This window comes from Lithobates pipiens, unplaced genomic scaffold, assembly GCF_037356315.1.
Source record: "Lithobates pipiens isolate NorthernLeopardFrog02 unplaced genomic scaffold, aLitPip1_a1.2 Scaffold_18, whole genome shotgun sequence".
Taxonomy (NCBI): domain Eukaryota; kingdom Metazoa; phylum Chordata; class Amphibia; order Anura; family Ranidae; genus Lithobates; species Lithobates pipiens.
The window spans coordinates 569,429,705-569,448,591 of record NW_027507758.1 but is presented as its reverse complement, the minus strand read 5'-3'; the positions used below and the strand labels follow the sequence as shown (position 1 = coordinate 569,448,591).

The following is an 18,887-nucleotide window of genomic DNA, read 5'->3' as shown; positions in this document are numbered from 1 at the left end:
CGCAGTAGGGAACCGGGAAATGAAGCCGAAAGGCTCCATTACCTGATTCCCATACCCAAGATGGCGGCGGCAGGACCCAACAGACGACCTAGCGATCGGCTTCGGGTGCCGACATCGCGGGCGCGCTGGACAGGTAAGTGTCACTATTTTAAAAGTCAGCAGCTGCAGTATTTGTAGCTGCTGGCTTTTAAAAATAAAAAAAAACGCGGAGTCCCGGTGGACTTAAAGTTTTCCTCTTTTTCTTCTTTGTTTAATTTTCTTTTTCTCAAATTTACCATTTTTTAATCAGGTTTTAGACGTACACACAGTATCTCACAAAAGTGAGTACCCCCCCCCCCCCCACACACACACATTTTTGTAAATATTTTACTATATTTTTTCATGTGACAATACTGAGAAATGACACTTTGCTACAATGTAAAGTAGTGAGTGTACAGCTTGTATAACAGTGTAAATGTCCTGTCCAATCAAAACAACTCAACACACAGCCATTAATGCTTAAACCACTGGCAACAAAAGTGAGTACACCCCTAAGTTAAAATGTCCAAATTGGTCCCAAAGTGTCACTATTTTGTGTGGCCACCATTATTTTCCAGCACTGTTTTAAAGTGGTTGTAAACCCTCGTGTTTTTTCACCTTAATGCTTCCTATGCATTAAGGCATACCTCCCAACTTTTTGAGATGGGAATGAGGGACACCTATCAGCAAAAGTATGCAGGCAGAGGACACACCCCCTGCCACGCCCCCTTAAAGGAGAATTATACAAAAAAAACATTGTTTTGTTTTTGCTGTATGGTCTCGGCCACCGTGCTGCAGCTCAATTTCAGGGTCTTGACAATCATCTTATAGCCTCGGCCATCTTTATGTAGAGCAACAATTCTTTTTTCAGATCCTCAGAAAGTTCTTTGCCATGAGATGCCATGCTAAACTTCCAGTGACCAGTATGAAAGAGTGAGAGCGATAACACCAAATTTTACCAACCTGCTCCCAACTCACACCTGAGACCTTGCAATACTAATGAGTCACAGGACACCCGGGAGGGAACATGGCTAATTGGTCCAATTTAGGCATTTTCACTTTTGTTGCCAGCGGTTTAGACATTAATGGCTGTGTGTTGAGTTATTTTGAGGGGACAGCAAATTTACACAGTTATACAAGCTGTACATTCACTACTTTACATTGTAGCAAAGTGACATTTCTTCAGTGTTGTCACATGGAAAGATATAATAAAATATTTACAAAAATGTGAGGGGCGTACTCACTTTTGTGAGATACTGTAAATGTGGTGAAACGTTGACAGTACCTCTTAACCCTCTTGTCTTGAACTGTTCTGTACCTGTACTATCTCCTTTTAGATTATAAAGTGCTGTACAAAATATTGGTGCTATACTGTAAACAGTTGGTAAAATAAGTATTGAACACATAATCATTTTTCTAGGTAAATATATCTCTAAAGGTGTATTCAATTTTCACCACAAGTCGATAACAGCCCATGCAATCCATACATAGATAGACACCAAAACAAATAAGTTGAGAAATGAAGGTATGTGCAGTAAAATGGAATGACACAAGGAAAAAGTATTGAACACGCTAACTGAAATATATTTAATACTTCGTACAAAATCCTTTGTCGGTAATGACAGCTTCAAGACACCTCCTGTATGGAGAAACTATTCACATGCATTGCTCAGGTGGGATTTTGGCCCATACTTTCATACAAACCGTCCTCAAATCTTGGATGTTCCGTGGGCCTCTTCTATGAACTCTGATCTTTCGTTCTTTCCATAGATTTTCTATTGGATTCAAGTCAGGTGATTGGCTGAGCCATTCTAGCAGCTCTATTTTCTTTCTTTAAAACCAATTAAGAATTTCCTTGGCTTTGAGTTTGGGTTCATTGTCTTGCTGAAATGTCCACCCTCATTTCATCATCATCATCATCCTGGTATATGGCTAAGGTGACCAGATTTTTTAAATGAAATCCGGGGACATATTTTTTTTACTAGTAATGGTGGCAATTAGCGACTCTCTGCCCTTCGCCGCTGCCGCCGCCCACCTCACAGCCTGTCAAGTCTTACTCTCTGGGCGCCCGGCTACTACTGGGTGGGGAGCGGAGGAAGATCACTCCACCAGGGAAGGCAAGGAGATGGGCAGGTGGCTGGCCGGGACTTGAGCCAAGGCAGAAGAACATGTGAGTAGGAACTGAACGGGCATGCACCCGAAATGGAAGAAATATTCTCTCTGCTCTGACCAGCACATGATCATCAGAAAGGGGCACAGATAATGAAAAAAAATACACCTCCACCCCCCTGTAATTCAGATTTTTTTTTTTAATTCTGCACTGACTGTCTTTAAAATTGCCCCAGCCCCTGTTCAAATCCAATCTGGGGACAAAACCGGGGACAGACTTGGTTCGGGGACAGTGTCCTCAATCCGGGGACTGTCCCCAGAAACCGGGCATGTCTAGTCACCCTATATTTGGCAGCAGATTTTTATCAAGAATGTCTTGGTCTATTTTTCCATTCATTCTTCCTTCAATGATATGAAGTTTGCTAGTACCTTATGCTGAAAAAGGCCCCACTGCATGATGTTCCCATCTCCAAACTTCACTGTTGGTATTGGGGTGTTGTTGGGGTAATGTGCAGTGCCATGTGATCTCCAAACATTATGACATCCAAAAAGTTCAATTTTCACAGTATTTCACAGGCACGTCTAAATGTTGTGCAGCAAATTTTAAACAAGCTTCAACATGCTTTTTCTTCAGCAATGGAGTCTTACGTGGTGAGCGTGCATACAGGCCATGGCGGTTGAGTTCATTATTTATTGTTTTCTTTGAAATATTTGTACCTGCTAATTCCAGGTCTTTCTGAAGCTTTGCACAAGTGGTCTTTGGCTCTTGGCCAACTCTTCTAATAATTATTTTCACTCCTTTGTCAGAAATCTTGCAAGGAGCACCTGGTCGTGGCTGGTTTATAGTCTAATGATGTTCTTTCCACTTTTTGGAATATGGCCCCATCAGTGCTCACTGGAACATTCAAACGTTTAAAAAAACTTCTGTATCCAATGGCATCAGTATGTTTTGCAACAATAAGGTTGCAAAGGTCTTGACAGAGCTATTTGCTTTTACCCATCATGAGATGTATCTTGTGTGACACCCAGGGCCATCTTTAATATTGATTGGACCCTGGGCAAAAATTTTCTTGGGTCCCCCCCCCCCTCCCATTAAATTTCACTCCTCACCTGCTCTGAGTGATATAATAAATAGCAACTAGACTTAAAATCAGTTTACTATATCAGATCAGACAGCAATTGTGAGTGGTTGTCAGCGCTTACAGCATATAATTACTGCTTACTGACTGGTTGTCGTGACGCACAAGGGCTCAATGTACAAATTATATAATTTCATATGATTTTTATATTGTTTTGAACACTGTTATGATATTGTATTTTTCAATAAAATAAATATTTTTTTCTACTTTCCTATTTGCTTCCATGTCTTAAAAGTCCGACCTGTTGATATCTATTTGGTATCTTCTTTGTTTTCGCTTGATTACTGTACAGTATTACTGCTCACTGGTTGGTTGCTAGAGGTTGAGACACCTTTTCTATAGGCCATCAGTTGAGAATGAAGCAGCTGATATTAATTTGCAGTAAAGAGGGGCAGAATTGCTTTCTAATTACTGATAGATTTCAGCTGGTGTCTTGGCTGTCCATGCCTTTTTGCACATCCCTTTCTTCATGTGCTCAATACTTTGTTTTCCCTATGTCATTCCATTTTATTACACATAACTTAATTTCTGAACCAAGATAGCTGACAAGGTATTGTAACCTGAATTGGCATGATATTTTAGCCTCCAAAAAATGTTCTATTAGGAGCATTGACAAAGGGACGAACAAATCAAACACAATAGAAAAAAGTATGAATGCACAATGGACATCTTTCTCATTTTACTTTGACCACAATTTTAATCATAATGAAAACGATCCTTAAGGGATCCTACATTGGGGCTTAATCTGGTAGAGGACCCACAAGTTCCATCCCCTATGGAATTTGGCATGTGGATGTAATGTAATCATGGGACAGTACAGAGTAGCTAATAATAAATAAATGAAACTGACACACAGTATATTTGGTCATAAATGGCCACGGTGTTTATTCAAGGGGTAACCCAAATTAGCTACATTCACATTAACTAAAAAATCAGCTTTCAGCATAGAATTAAATTTCAAAATTAACAAAATGATCCAATACCAGATCTCAATCACCATGTCCTTCCAGACTTATACTGGAAGACGAACCCCCACTGAATATCACCGTGACTAAACAATCATAAAAATAGGGAGGGGGGGGTGGGAGCGCAAACTGGTCCTCTTCAGGTGGCTGTGAAGCTGAGGTAGCGTCCGGCTTATATAAGCAGTCATAGGAGCGAAGAAACAGCCCGCCAAATTCCTCCAATGACGGCTTGTTGCTAAGGGATATTGCACCAATAGCCCTGCTGAGAGAAAGGAGAGAAAATGCACAGGCAAAGAGCCCTCTGCCCTGTCCCATGCGGGCCCCCGGTTAATGCCGGGGACCGAACATGGGACAGTACAGAGTAGCTAATAATAAATAAATGAAACTGACACACAGTATATTTGGTCATAAATGGCCACGGTGTTTATTCAAGGGGTAACCCAAATTAGCTACATTCACATTAACTAAAAAATCAGCTTTCAGCATAGAATTAAATTTCAAAATTAACAAAATGATCCAATACCAGATCTCAATCACCATGTCCTTCCAGACTTATACTGGAAGACGAACCCCACCGGCCGAAGCCAATTGTGAAACAAAACGCTGAGGCCCCCCCAACACCGTGGCTTTCTCTATCATATTCTGCAAACCTACATTGAAAATGTCCAGACCTATGTCCGACAAATGTACCAAGTCTGATCTATAGAGACCTGAGATAAAACCTTCCAACTCAACGTGGCGATAGGATAAGTTATTGGAAGAAACCAAAAAATTATGAATGGTCCTATTTAAGCGTCTACGAATCTTGTCTAGATAAAATAAATTGCTAGAGGGGGACCAAAGTAACCTAGGAATCATCTCAGAAAAAGCGATAATTGCGGATGGAAAAAGGACCTTAAACGAAAAGAGATCCTGTTTCATCTCACATAAAAGATTCCAAGTTTTAACTTTACCAATATCATTTGCCCCAGCGTGGATTATTAATAGATCCGGGCTGGGCCAAACATTATTTAAATAAATTAATTCATTTCTTACATCTTTCCAACGTAACCCCCTAACACCATGCCAAAAGATTTGCAAAGCATGAACCTTAAAACCCAAAGTCTTTTCGAAATTCCGTGCTTCGGCTCTTTTGTAGGCCCAATGAATAAATGAATGGCCTATAATCCAGACCTTGAACCTAGGAAAATCTGAAAAGAAACTTAATTAGTAACTAACTCAGGTCGAATGTAAGACTTATATCTAACACTGTCCCAACGACCCAACCTCTGAACCTCCTCAGAAGAAAAACCCATAGAGTTAGCAGCAGTGGCAGCCCCTATTCTGAAGGAGTGAGATGAGAAATAAAAGCCCGACAAACCAAGGGTTTTTAGACAAGAAGAAAGGACAGAAGAAAATTGATAACGAGTAAGAGGAGACAGGTCATTGTGAATAAAGAATGACCCGTGAAAGAAAGGTCTAAAGGCGATAAAATTTAAATTATTTCGGACCGGGCAGATAGGAATATACCCTGCCCGACCCAACTTAATCATGCGTCCCTTACCAACCTGATCGGTTTTTGATCTTCTGATGCATATAGTGATAGAATCTGAATAAACAAACACATCACTATCTAACAGGATAGCGCATGAAGACTTATTTGAGGCGGAAAACTCACCCACCCGTAAAGCGCCAAAAAATGCCAAAGAAAAAGCTGCGTTAAATAATAAAATTTCATAAGGGGAATAGCATACTGAAGGCAAAGTCTGAATTAATTTAACCAAAAGATCAATAGAAATGGGTCTCCTACCATCTCTAACCAAATGGGAACGCCTAAAACCCTTCAATACCTGACGTACTGTATAGAAAGAAGACAAGGCCGGAAGGTCAAAAAATTTTAGAAAGAAGGAAACCCCGGCCAAAATTTTATGTATAGAAGCTGCACTAAGGTTAGAATGGATTAAAAAAGTAACAAAAGACAGAGCTGTGTAAGCATTACAACTGGCAATACTTAAATTGTATGTAGAGCAGAAACTATCCCATCTCGACCATGCTCGCAGATAGTCCTCCCATGTTCTCAGTGAAACGGAGTTCTTTAAATTGGCGGAGATTAATCCCAAATCAAGCCCCAGAGGAATTCCGGGCATTGGGAGCCAATTGGGTCTGCCTCCGGAGCCAATTCGTGGAACCTGGAAAACTGAAGACGAGATAACGAGTCTGCAATGCTATTGCTTACACCTGGTAAATGTTTAGCCTTAAGCCAAATATTATATTTCATACAATGGAGAACTAAGAAACGAAGCAATTTGATTACAAAATCAGACTTAGAAGATAAACAATTAATCGCGAATAGGACACCTTTATTATCCGTGTGAATTAAAACTCTCCGATTTTTAAACAAATCACACCAAATAACTACCGCCACCACTACTGGGAATAATTCTAACAAGACTAGGTTACGCGCAATCTCAGGAATCCTCCAAGATGTGTGCCACTTTGAAGCACACCAATGACCTGCCAGGAAGGCACCAAAGCCTATAGAACCTGAAGCGTCGGTAAAAAGGCCTAATTCAAAATCGTCTATAAATTCTTTCTGCCATACCGTTGATCCATTAAAACCTAACAAGAACTCATCCCATACCTTTAAATCATCTTTAATGGCTTTTGACATGGTAACATGAGAAAAAGGATTTTTTAAATCCTTTGTAGCCCTAGCAAAACGGCGAGAAAAAATCCTAGCTACCGGAATTACTCTTGCAGCGAAAGCAAACAAGCCTAATAGAGATTGGACATCTTTAAGCAGAACTCTCCGTCTAGATATAAAAGAGGATATTAGCGACCTAATCTTGAAAAGCTTTGATGGAGGCAATCTGAATTCCATGGCATTTGAATCAATGACAATGCCCAAAAATTCCAGACTAGTAGATGGAAACACTGTCTTCTCCTGGGCAAGGGGAATGCCAAAATTTTCACAAATATCAAAGAAGGCTGACAAAGAATCAGAGCAAACAGAACATTCAGGTGGACCTATGAAAAGAAAATCATCTAGATAATGAATATAACCAACACCGGGATGCACCACAGACACTACCCATTGAAGAAAAGAAGAAAAAGCCTCAAAGTAAAAACAAGATAAGGAGAAGCCCATTGGCATACATTTATCAAAATAAAAATTTCCGTTAAAATGAAAACCTAGAGAACTAAAGCCTTGCGGGTGTACTGGAAGTAAACGAAATGCAGACTTAATATCCGCCTTGGCCATTAATGAATTCCTTCCAAAATGCTCAAGGAGAACCAAAGCCTCATCGAAAGAAGCATACGTAACTGAAGCATCGAAATCAGCAACCTCATCATTAAGAGACTCGCCAGCAGGGTATGACAAATGATGTATTAGGCGAAAAGAGCCTGGCTCTTTTTTGGGAACTACGCCCAATGGAGAAATTCTGAAGTTGGAGAAAGGGGGTGAGAAGAACGGACCCGCAATCCTGCCCTCTGTTAGTTCTTTCTCAATTTTAACCCTAACAACCTCTGGGTGTGAAAAGACCGAACGCAAATTGTCCACTAACTTACAACCAGACCCAGAAAAACCAGGGACTAAAAAACCATGCTTGAAGCCGTTATAAAGCAGCTCCGCCATCCTGGTGTTTGGATACATTTCTAGCCAAGGAAGCATGTTTGACAATTTCACAGTTGTCTGTGCCTTTTGAAAACCCATCCCTGGATTGAGGCTGACCTGACATGGCAGAGGCCTTTCGATAACATCTACCAGCCGGGTGTGACCCTGTACAATATGAGCACTCGTGCTTGTATCTACAGTTGGCCAGAAATCTGCATTGTCCTTCATTGAATGCAAAGCAGAAACCTTTGCGAAATGAATTATTAGTAGAGTTGGGTGCTTTGAATTGCACCTGCGGTTTTGGAGGCAACATCAGATTTAACCAAAGGCCAACGTCTTTCACACCCCAACGTAGGGAAGGGTGTACCGCCAGCTTCTGCCTGAAATTCTCATCATAATGAAACCATTAAATACCCCCGAAATGCCTAAAGGCCTCAGCAACAATGTCTAGATGTTGAAATAGCCCAGAACATTTTTCTGGAAATTTTTCACCCATAACTGAAGCGAAAATACAGAATGCTTGCAGCCAATTCTGGAATGTTCTAGGTACTGCTCTCCTTCTATCTTCTTCTGAACGCTCCTCTGATTTCTTATCTAATTTAGAAAGAAATTCTTTAGAAGAAGGCAGGAGGGATAATAAATCAACAAATTCTCCTCTCCAAATTTTCTCCTTAACTGAGGAAGACAAGTGGAAACCTAACGGGGAGATTTCGCACGGAAGCGCCTCTTTCATACAAGCTTCTGCTACTTGACAAGGTGTATTATTACAAGAACTAGGCTGTAAAAGACCACCAGTATTCACTAAAATGCTCTGAGTTCTTAAAGGGTTAAACTGTTTCTCCATAGGAATAGTAACATTACCCTGCGAACGCATAGCGTTCCAGACAGGGCCAACCTTTAAAGCATCCGCAGTGACTGACTGCTGCAATCCAGTACCATCTTGATAAGCACCAATATTTTGTGCACCTGAAGCAAGCAAAGGCTGCACATCTTCCCTTACACCAATAGGGGGAGCAGTACTGATATTCAAATGATTAACAGGATTTTGTAATATCGCTCCAGAATACTGAGCACCTGACACTGCACCAGAATACTGTGCACCTGGCTGCAAATTATAGGAAAAAGTACCAGAAGACTGTACACCTGACAAAGTATTAATAGGAGCACCAGCAGGCTGTGTCTCCTGAGCTGCACCAAATAAATGTGCCCCTTGTAAGGTACCAGAAGGCAGTGCCTCCTGTACAGGGATAGTTGTTTGAACTGAAACATTGTTTAATTGCTGTCTATTCTGAAAAGAACTGCCAGCGCTTGCAAACAGAGCCCTGGCAATGAGAGAGGGAGAGGGAGATCCTTGTTCCCCTTCTGACAGGCTAGTAAAAGCATTTGCTAAAGAATTAAGGATAACAATTAAGTCAGGTAAAGAAGAAACAGGATTCTCACCAGGCGGGATATCTGACACAGCATTCTGTCCCAAAGGAGCTGCAGCGCTGGTTTCTGGAATGGAGGATGAGGAGGATAAAGTTGCAGCATCTTTAAGATACCTGGAACGAGAAGTAGAGGTGAAAGAATCTTCCTTAGAATAAGGAACAGCAGGGGCTGCCGACTTTTTCTGCTTCTTTCCTTTTCCTACAGGTGTGCGGGAGTTGCCAGCTGAAGGAGAATTCCTGTGTTCCTCCATAATGTTCGGCATGGGCGTCAAACAGGCAGGGAGAGAAGAAAAAGCAGGAGGGTCTTCAGCTAAGCAGTGCCTCAGCCACTCCTCACCGCCCGAGCTTTCTGCTTTTTCCAGAAGCTGACGAAGGAGAGACTCCATTCTAACTGTACACCTGAGCGCAAACTGGTCCTCTTCAGGTGGCTGTGAAGCTGAGGTAGCGTCCGGCTTATATAAGCAGTCATAGGAGCGAAGAAACAGCCCGCCAAATTCCTCCAATGACGGCTTGTTGCTAAGGGATATTGCACCAATAGCCCTGCTGAGAGAAAGGAGAGAAAATGCACAGGCAAAGAGCCCTCTGCCCTGTCCCATGCGGGCCCCCGGTTAATGCCGGGGACCGAACATTCTCTCAAATAGGTGTTTATGTAAATATTCCCCGTGAATTCATGGACACCATGGGTTATGTTTCCCTTCCGTTCTTTTGCAATGTGTAGTCTAGCCTCAAAGAGAACATTCATCACAAGTGATCTGAGTATGGGCGGGAGCCAATTCAGACTTACGAAGAGGTGAAGAGTTGTTTAGCCAATAGCACTTCTGCTTTAGGGCTTATTCACATGTGTGGCCACTCTTGCTTTCCCTCGATCGATCTGCAGCTGAATCTTTTTCAGATGCAATTGGTAGGAGGTGAGGAAGTGATATGACCCCTCTTCACCACCTGATATAGCCATGTAAATGCCGCAGCACTGCGCCTCAATTGCATATGTGGACTTGAATAGGTTGTGTTTGGCGTTGGTAATGCCCATCAAATGTGTCATGCTGTTTAATTTTTGACGTGGCATGTGTACAGTTCCGAGCAATTGCATGTCTATGTTCAGATGGGCAGTCGAGGGGGCAGTCAAACCTCAGCTTAACCACCTAGTTTTAATTGCCCCCTGGCTGCACATGTGATGGAGCCCCTACAGCACCAGAGTCCTCGGTTTGAAGCTCACCCAGTACTGTCTGTAGGGAGTTTGCACATTCTTCCTGTGCTCCAAAAGCATGCTGGTAGATTAACTGTCCCTAATGTATGTATGTATATGTGATAAAACCAATAGATTGTAATCTCCTTGAGGACAGGGACGGATGTAAATGTAAATCGTCAGTGCTATATAAATACCTGTAATAAAAAAGTGTGAATACTGATGAGGGAGATATAAAAAAGCAACCTCTGAAACTAAAGTTCCAATAATTTCTGATCATTTCCATAAATTTTATTACAGTATACAATGTTTTATGCTCCCCTTTGTTCTGTTCTAGGGAGAAGATACACCTTACCACTTCTGCAGCCTTTGGTCTCGGAATTCCAGTTGGCCTACCGGCCATCCGCCATTAGATGGCGACAACGTCACGGTAGAGAGAGGCCGTACCCTGCTGCTCAATACCAACACGAGCCTCCTCAACCTGCTGCATATCAAAGGTTTCTCATTTTTTATTACTTTGCTGTAAGAAGTAACCTTTTTTTTTTTTTTTTTCCTGGCTCCGTTTGCTGATCCTGTTCAGGGGATTTTCACAAGACGCAGATGCAGTCTCCTTTTTGCATCGGCAGATATCCCGTCCTGTTTCTGAATAATAATTCTTAGCGGTGATTGATAGTTCTCCCACGCCGCGGCTTAGAAATTCACTCTATCTGCTTGGAAATATGATTATGTGACTGAAAAGTAAATAATTTACACAGGCACTCTACAAATTAGTTTAATACGTTTGAGGTGAAGATGATTAGCGGTTTTCATTTCAGCGTAAGGACCAGCAATAAACATCATCCCTGCTTGGGCTGGGGGAGAGGATTATGGGTAAAGCATGGGCTCCAGCAAACGCTAATGCCGATTTATTTTCAGAAGTCTAGCTGGGATTAGTGTTTAGTATTCCTAGATCAAAGAAAGAGTTAAATAACTGTGATCTGAATGAAAACTTCTTATCTATGGTTTCTGTACTACTTGTACAAGGCACTTTCCAAGAGAAGGCTTCTTTACTGTAAGAGTGGTTAAAGGTGAACTCCAGCCATACCTCCATTCTTGGACAGTTGCATAGGCTCCTCTCCTGTACTGAAATGGCTTAGTCTAATTTCACTGCACACTGTGAACTTCTCACAATGTGCATTAGAAGCTGCCACAAGTCCGATAGAGCTTGCCTCATTTCCTGGCCAGAGGACATCCAGCATCATGTAGCTCATTGGTCTCCAAAGTGTGGCCCAAGAGGACTACACTCACTGAGTTTATGCTCCTAGCAAATGGATGCTTCACTAGAAGGCCACAGTCTTTTAGGCTCTGTTATTTGGGTCCTGTCAATAACACTCAGGCTCTTGATTGTCTTGGAGGGAACACCCTTTCCTTGATATTTGTCTAACCACATTGGTATGTCTGTACTTTGTTAAACATTTGAATAAAAATCTATTGAAAAGAAAAAGTGTGGCCCGAGGGCCAGATGTAGGACAGTATTGCTTACATTGATACAGATCACAATACAGATCACATTGATACAGATTACAATCACAGATACTTACATTGGGACACCATTCCTCCCACTGACACCAATGATAGGTTGCTAATCTTCCCACTGATACCACCAATGGCATACTATTCCTACCACTATTACCAATGATGGACACTATTCCTACCACTAATACAAATTATTGGGACACTATTCCTCCAATAATACCAATGATGGGACAATATTCCTTCCACTGATAACAATGATGGGACACTATTCTTACCACTAATACCAATGATGGGACACTATTCCCACCGCTAATATCAATGGTGGGACACTATTCCTAATGCCAATAACAATGGTGGGACACAATTCCTACAGCTAATACCAATAATGGGGCACTATTCCTACCACTATTACCAATGATTGAACACTATTCCCACCGCTAATATCAATGGTGGGACACTATTCCTACCGCTAATACCAATAATGGGGCACTATTCCTACCACTAATACCAATGATGGGACACTATTCCCATCGCTAATATCAATGGTGGGACACTATTCCTAACCCTAATAACAATGGTGGGACACTATTCCTACAGCTAATACCAATAATGGGGCACTATTCCTACCACTATTACCAATGATGGAACACTATTCCCACCACTAATATCAATGGTGGGACACTATTCCTACTGCTAATACCAATAATGGGGCACTATTCCTACCACTAATACCAATGATGGGACACTATTCCTACCACTAATACCAATGATGGGACACTATTCCTACCACTAATACCAATGATAGACATTATTTCTCACACTAATATCAATAATGGAGCACTATTCCTCCCACTGATATCAATGATGGGGCACTAGTCCTCCCACTGATACCAACGATGGGGCACTAGTCCTCCCACTGACACCAACAATTATGGTACAATTTATCCCACTGACAGTAACAATTGGGCACAATTCCCCCCACTCATACAAATGATAGGTCTCCACTCCTCCTTCTACTGACCACAGGCACTATGTAATCTTTTAATCCCACTGACCATCAAACTTGAGACGTTGTTTACGCCCAGTGTGAAACTGGGACATTATCTACTCCTACCAACCACAGTCTGCCACCTTCTAAAGTCTCACGGACAATAAACTGGACCTTGGTTTGAATAGTTTGGAGACCAGTGCTCTAGCCCTTACCTCCCCATCCTTAAGTTCCTTCCATCATGGAGGCTCAGGTGAGTGTTACCGTAGGCCAGGGGTAGGGATCTTCGGCTCTCCAGCTGTTTTGAAACTACAAATCCCATCATGCCTCTGCCTCTAGGATTCATGCCTGTGATTGTTAGGGTCTTGCAATGTCTCATGGGACTTGTAGTTTCAAAGCAGCTGGAGAGCCTAGGTTCCCTACCCCTGCCATAGGCTGTCTGCAAGCCTTCCTAGGAACACCCACTCCTCTAGACTGACATCCACCCATCAAGGCATTTTAATATATGCATTACTCATCCCAACTGCCAGCTCACAGTTTGCATCATGGCCAAGGGGTCTTGAGACAGAAATTCTGTACAGCACCGTAGTGGTCCCTCCCACCAGCCATGATCTGCCTGTATTGCATAGTGAAGCGCAGAGACTCAGTAATGATGCCACTGGGTCTAACATAAGGTATGTAATGAAAAAGGTTTTGATGATGGAGGATCAGGGAAGACAAAAAATAAGCAGATTTAACCTCAAGCTGAGCTAAACTCTGTGGTACTTATCTATCCATTAACCGTCTGAAGTCTCTCGCCAGTGCTGGCATCTACCCGGCTTCTTCTGGCAGCTGGATTGTGAGAGAGGGAGAGCTCTTATTCAGAAGAAATGAATTGCTGGATTTACTGACATCTCAAAAAAATTGTGGTTGTCAACAGAATGTGAATAGAAATCTTTCAATGGGACAGTTTCAAGGGAATTAACCCTCACTTTGGAGAGTTTTCCACTCACTTCCTGTCGTGTCTCCACAATAGGATGTTAAAGTAAAATTCCCAATTGCAACACAGAATAAAAAAAACAGACACAAATTTGACCTATCCTGTGGTTTTAAAAAAAAAAAACTGAAGATAGAAAAGAAAACAGAGGGACATCTAACACAGTGTCCTCTGTTTCTGGTTTAGCTATTCAGGTGGGATTTTACCAGTTTCATAGGTTGGTCAGAAGAATGGTGGTACAAATTTAAATGAAAGCTAATTGTTTTTAAGCCTCCCCATTCACATCTAAATAACTTAAAAAACACTCAACAAGCCAAATCCCATGCTTTAAAATAGTCACTGTTCATGCTTGAGCACTCAGGCACCTGTAGCCCAATGCCTGAAGCCCCAAAAGGTACATCAGCTACTTTTGTGGCAGTGTGGGGCACTTTTAGCCCAATTGACTTCAATGGGAGTGTGTGAAAAAAAAATGGGTGCTTCTTGTGTTTTTCAGGTGCTTCCATAACAAAAGTCTATGGGGCCATAAAAACACGAACCTACCCCAAGAAGCTCTTATACAGCACTTCACTTTCATTAGAGAGGAAACAATTTAAAATTGTAAAAAAACAGCTTCAAAATCACCTAAAATATTCAAAGCTTGGGTGGTAATGGGGGCTTAAAGTTGAATTTTAATCTGCTTATATTTTTCAGTCCCTGGTAGGGGCAAGCCAGGGACAGACAAGCTGGGATGGAAAGGGCTAAATAATCATGGATGTCCTCCAGCCAGAAAATGAGACAGACTCTATCGGACTTGCTGCAGCTTCTAATGCATATTGTGAGAATCTCACAGTGTGTGCTGGAATCAGAGTAAGCAATTTCAATGCAGGAGCGGTTGACATGCAAACACAGCCTGCCTAGGAATGCCCACTGACATCTACCCATGAAGGCATTTTGATATTTGCATAACTCTTCCCAATGGAGAGTTTAAACCACAGCTTTAAGATTAGACAACCCACATATTTATGAACCTGAAGCATGGTAGGACTGAAAAACCTTTGGCCTGGGCAGCCAAGCACCATCAACTAGCCCTTTGCCTCCATTCACACCTACCGTAAGTAATTTTGAACTTTACCAGAAGTGCATCTACACTAAGATTTCCATTATATTCAACTCGTATTAGGGACAGGTTTCTGTGAATTACAAAATATGTACCATGTGAACTGTGCCATGGTGCCTTATTGATTGGTGGGCATGGTGAAAGTTGGGGGTTCCTTAACAACATTGTTTATTGTGACACACCTTCACTTTACCAGCATCTGCTCTTTTTGCATCTCTTGGCATTTGGTTGGCAAAGGAAGTTGGTACTAGAAGACTTCCCTCGGCCACAAGCTGTTAGGTCTAGGAATATGGTGGCTATAAAATGCCCAGTATGAGTCACTTACTGCTCTTGTTAAGGTGAGTGGTCTTAACTGAGGGCCACCAGCCAAACTTATTTTATGAGTACTAACCCCTGCCCCCATACTAGTCCTTCCCTGTCCTGAAGTTACTCGTTACCATAATTGTGCAAGAAAGTAAAAACTGGTACATAGCTAATCAACATACTTTGTATCACCATTGAGCCGTTTGGAGATGCTTATCAACAAAATGTCAAAGAAGGAAGGTGCCTACCTGATGACCCCAATGACACTTAGCCAGTCAACATATTTTGTATCACCATTGAGCGCTTTGGACATGTAGTAGGCTTATCAATGAAAAGTCAAAGATGGAAGGTGCCCACCTGAAGACCACAATGATATATAGCCAGACAGCATACTTTGTATCACCATTGAGCCCTTTGGAGATGTAGTAGGCTTATCAATGAAAAGTCAAAGAAGAAAGGTGCCCACCTGAAGACCACAATAATATATATATCCAGACAGCATACTTTGTATCACCATTGAGCCCTTTGGAGATATAGTAGGCTTATCAATGAAATGTCAAAGAAAGAGCGAGCCACCCGAAGAGTCTCCATTGATATATAGCAAGACAGCATACTTTGTATCACCATTGAGCCCTTTGGAGATGAAGTAAGCTTATCAACGAAAACTCAAAGAAAGAGGGTGTCCACCTGATGACTCATATTATACATAGCTCTATAGACAGTGATGGTCAGCCTTGGCACCCCAGATGTTTTGGAACTACATTTCCCATGATGCTCAACTACACTGTAGAGTGCATGAGCATCATGGAAAATGTAGTTCCAAAACATCTGGGGTGCCAAGGTTTGCCATTACTGCTATAGAGTATACTTTGTATCAACATTGAGCCATTTAGAGATGTATTAGGCTTATCAACGAAAAGTCTGATGACCCTAATGATGTATCGACCCTTCCCTTTTCACCACACCAGTCCCAACAGAAAGAGTGCCAACTTACCAACATCAAGGTCTATTAGCTGCCCTATTCTCAGAAACCGAAAGCATTTGTGGGTTTTTTATTTAGACTTACATTTCAATATGACAAGGTGACAGCCAAGAGCTGTATGTATGATTAAACCTGTCTTGTGTCCCATGTAAAAATCACATACATAACAATGGGAGTATAGTATGGTGATCTATATATGTATAGTATATCTGTAGGGGCACTTGGGGAAAAACAATGTCACTAGAGGCACAATCTGGAAATATGTATTATTGGCTGGATGTGGGGAAGATAATGTATTTTCAATATCAGGCGTTCCAGAGATAAATCAGCTGTTGGCTCGGCCATAATGCCAACTTGTGATGAATTGTTCAATGCAAAATTCAATATTACAGCAAGTAAAGCATGTCCCCCAATATATTATCTGACACTGTATCCCGTTTAAATCTCCATTCTCTCTATACTCACTATTTAGATAGTCCTTTCAGGAAACAACTCAACAAAACAATTGTGTTTTTACCCCTTTTAGTGAGTCAGGCTGTCTTGTTTCAGGCTTTGGAAGAGCCCTGAGGTCATTTCGTTCAGATTTAATTTATTCAGCAGTTAAACAGTTAAGAACACTCAGCTGAAAATCCCCATTCTATCGAGAACCTTGGAAAAATGACATTTTCTTTAAAGCCCAAATTTATCTTTTTCACGTATTCTACTTGTAACATTTATGTGACTAACCAAGCTAATGAAAGACAAGCGTCAGTCAACCTCAACCTCTCCTAAAGCCCAAAGCTTTGTTCTAGAGGAAGGCAAAATAAAACCTGCAGGGCAACTGTGTAAAATTTTGCCTGACAGAAGAGGAGGGGGGATTCCTTGCTGACCCTACAAGGACAATCAGATCAATTCCCTTTCACAAACTCTTCCTATCCTATTTTTGTTAATTATAATGGCGGATATCTTTGAATATCTTTAAGGGATATATTTATAAAAAAAAAATTCATAGCTGTTCATCCATCAAAACTACATGAAAATGAGTTATGTGTGAATGGGGCAAAATTGAATGTTCTCTATCTTTGTTCTCTGCATTTCAAATGTGTGAATGCAGAAAATAACGCATTATGACCACTAGATGGCGCTGAGCTGTGTTTTTATTTTCGATGATGGTTAGGGCCATCTAGTGACCATAATGTGTTTTTTTCAACAAACACAGATTTAAATTGGCTGAGAATATACAGTAGCTGGAGAATATTTGATTTTCACCCATTCACAGAGAATGCATTTACATTCAGTTTTAAGCTTTGAGACCCCTTTGTCATCGCCACTGCTGAAATACAATGTTGCGTGATGATGCAGTCTTTTTGTCCAATGGCTTAGTGCAGTTATCTTGGAGAGCCTGCTAGGATTGCTGGAACTTGATGTTACCAGAAGGGTTTTCTGGCTCTATTGCTACTTGCTCGCAGCCCTTGCTATACTGAGGGAAAGAGATAGGGTGAGCTGTTATGTGACCAAATGAAAAACCATCAGAAAAAAAGTAATTTTTGGCCAGATATCTGCATAACAGAAAGCAGCTTGATAAAGCGTTGCGCTATATTTTGATCTAGGCTTGTAATCTTGTAATCTGCTTTAAGAAATTGATTTAAGCAACTTTTAAATTCTGTTATTTATTTTGCAATTACTTTCTCTTATCTTAGGCTGGATTCACACTTATGCATTTTTAGTGCTTTTTGCATTTTGCAGATTTGCACTACAGAACGGGTTCCATAGGAAACCATGTTAAATCAACTGTAATGCAAATCTACAAAATGCAAAAAGCACCAAAAATGCATAGGTGTGAATCCAGGCTTACTGACTTGTATAGCGCTACCTATATGAACTGAATTGCCTCAGGGCGCTTTTCTTGCCACTGGTGTCTTATCTGCAGCTATTTTATGCGGTCCTTTAACCTGTAGAGTCCTGACATACTTACAACATTGACATACACATACACATATTATGGCCAATTTTTTTGGACAGGGTCTAATTAACCTACCAGCATGTCTTTGGAGTGTGGGGGGAAGCTGGAGTGCCTGGAGGAAGCCCACGCAGGCACAGGGAGAACATGCAAACTCCAGGCAGATATTGTTGTGGTTGGGATTTGAACCAGCAACCCAATTGCTGCTAGGTGAGAGTGCTAACCACTACACCACTGTGCTGCCCTTAATCTCACACCCCCCCCCCCCCCGAGGTCCTCCTGACTATATTTTATGCTTTTTTTTAATTAACCTTTTTTTGAAGTCTTCTGCTAAGGCCTGGTTCACACCTATTCAGATTGCAGTATGCATATTCCAGGTGCATTTTGCATTTTTCAATACGCATTTTTGATCCATTGAAGTCTATGGAATCAAAACCAGAAAAAAGTCCCTGGCCCTTTTCTATAAAATGCACAGATGTGGAGTACATCCATAGGAAACTATGGTAAATGGACTGTAGTGTGTTTCTGCAAAACTGAAAACGCACAAAAAAATGCATAAGTGTGAACCAGGCCTTAGGGACATGCCGAGTCTTCCTCCTCTTCTGCCTCTTCTGCCTATTCCCAGTGTTGGGAGGTCCCAAATGATGCAGAG

The 18,887-nt window shown here is 41.5% G+C and overlaps 1 protein-coding gene across 2 annotated transcripts in view; it reads left to right on the top strand.

The window, feature by feature from the left end:
• The window catches only part of PKHD1 (PKHD1 ciliary IPT domain containing fibrocystin/polyductin), a 975,887-nt gene that overhangs the window by 413,364 nt on the left and 543,636 nt on the right, over window positions 1–18,887 (top strand). For both annotated transcript variants that reach the window (XM_077489019.1, XM_077489018.1), the window contains one exon: window positions 10,774–10,933. In XM_077489019.1, the coding sequence (XP_077345145.1) occupies window positions 10,774–10,933 (160 nt within the window). The remainder of the gene's footprint in view (window positions 1–10,773; window positions 10,934–18,887) is intronic.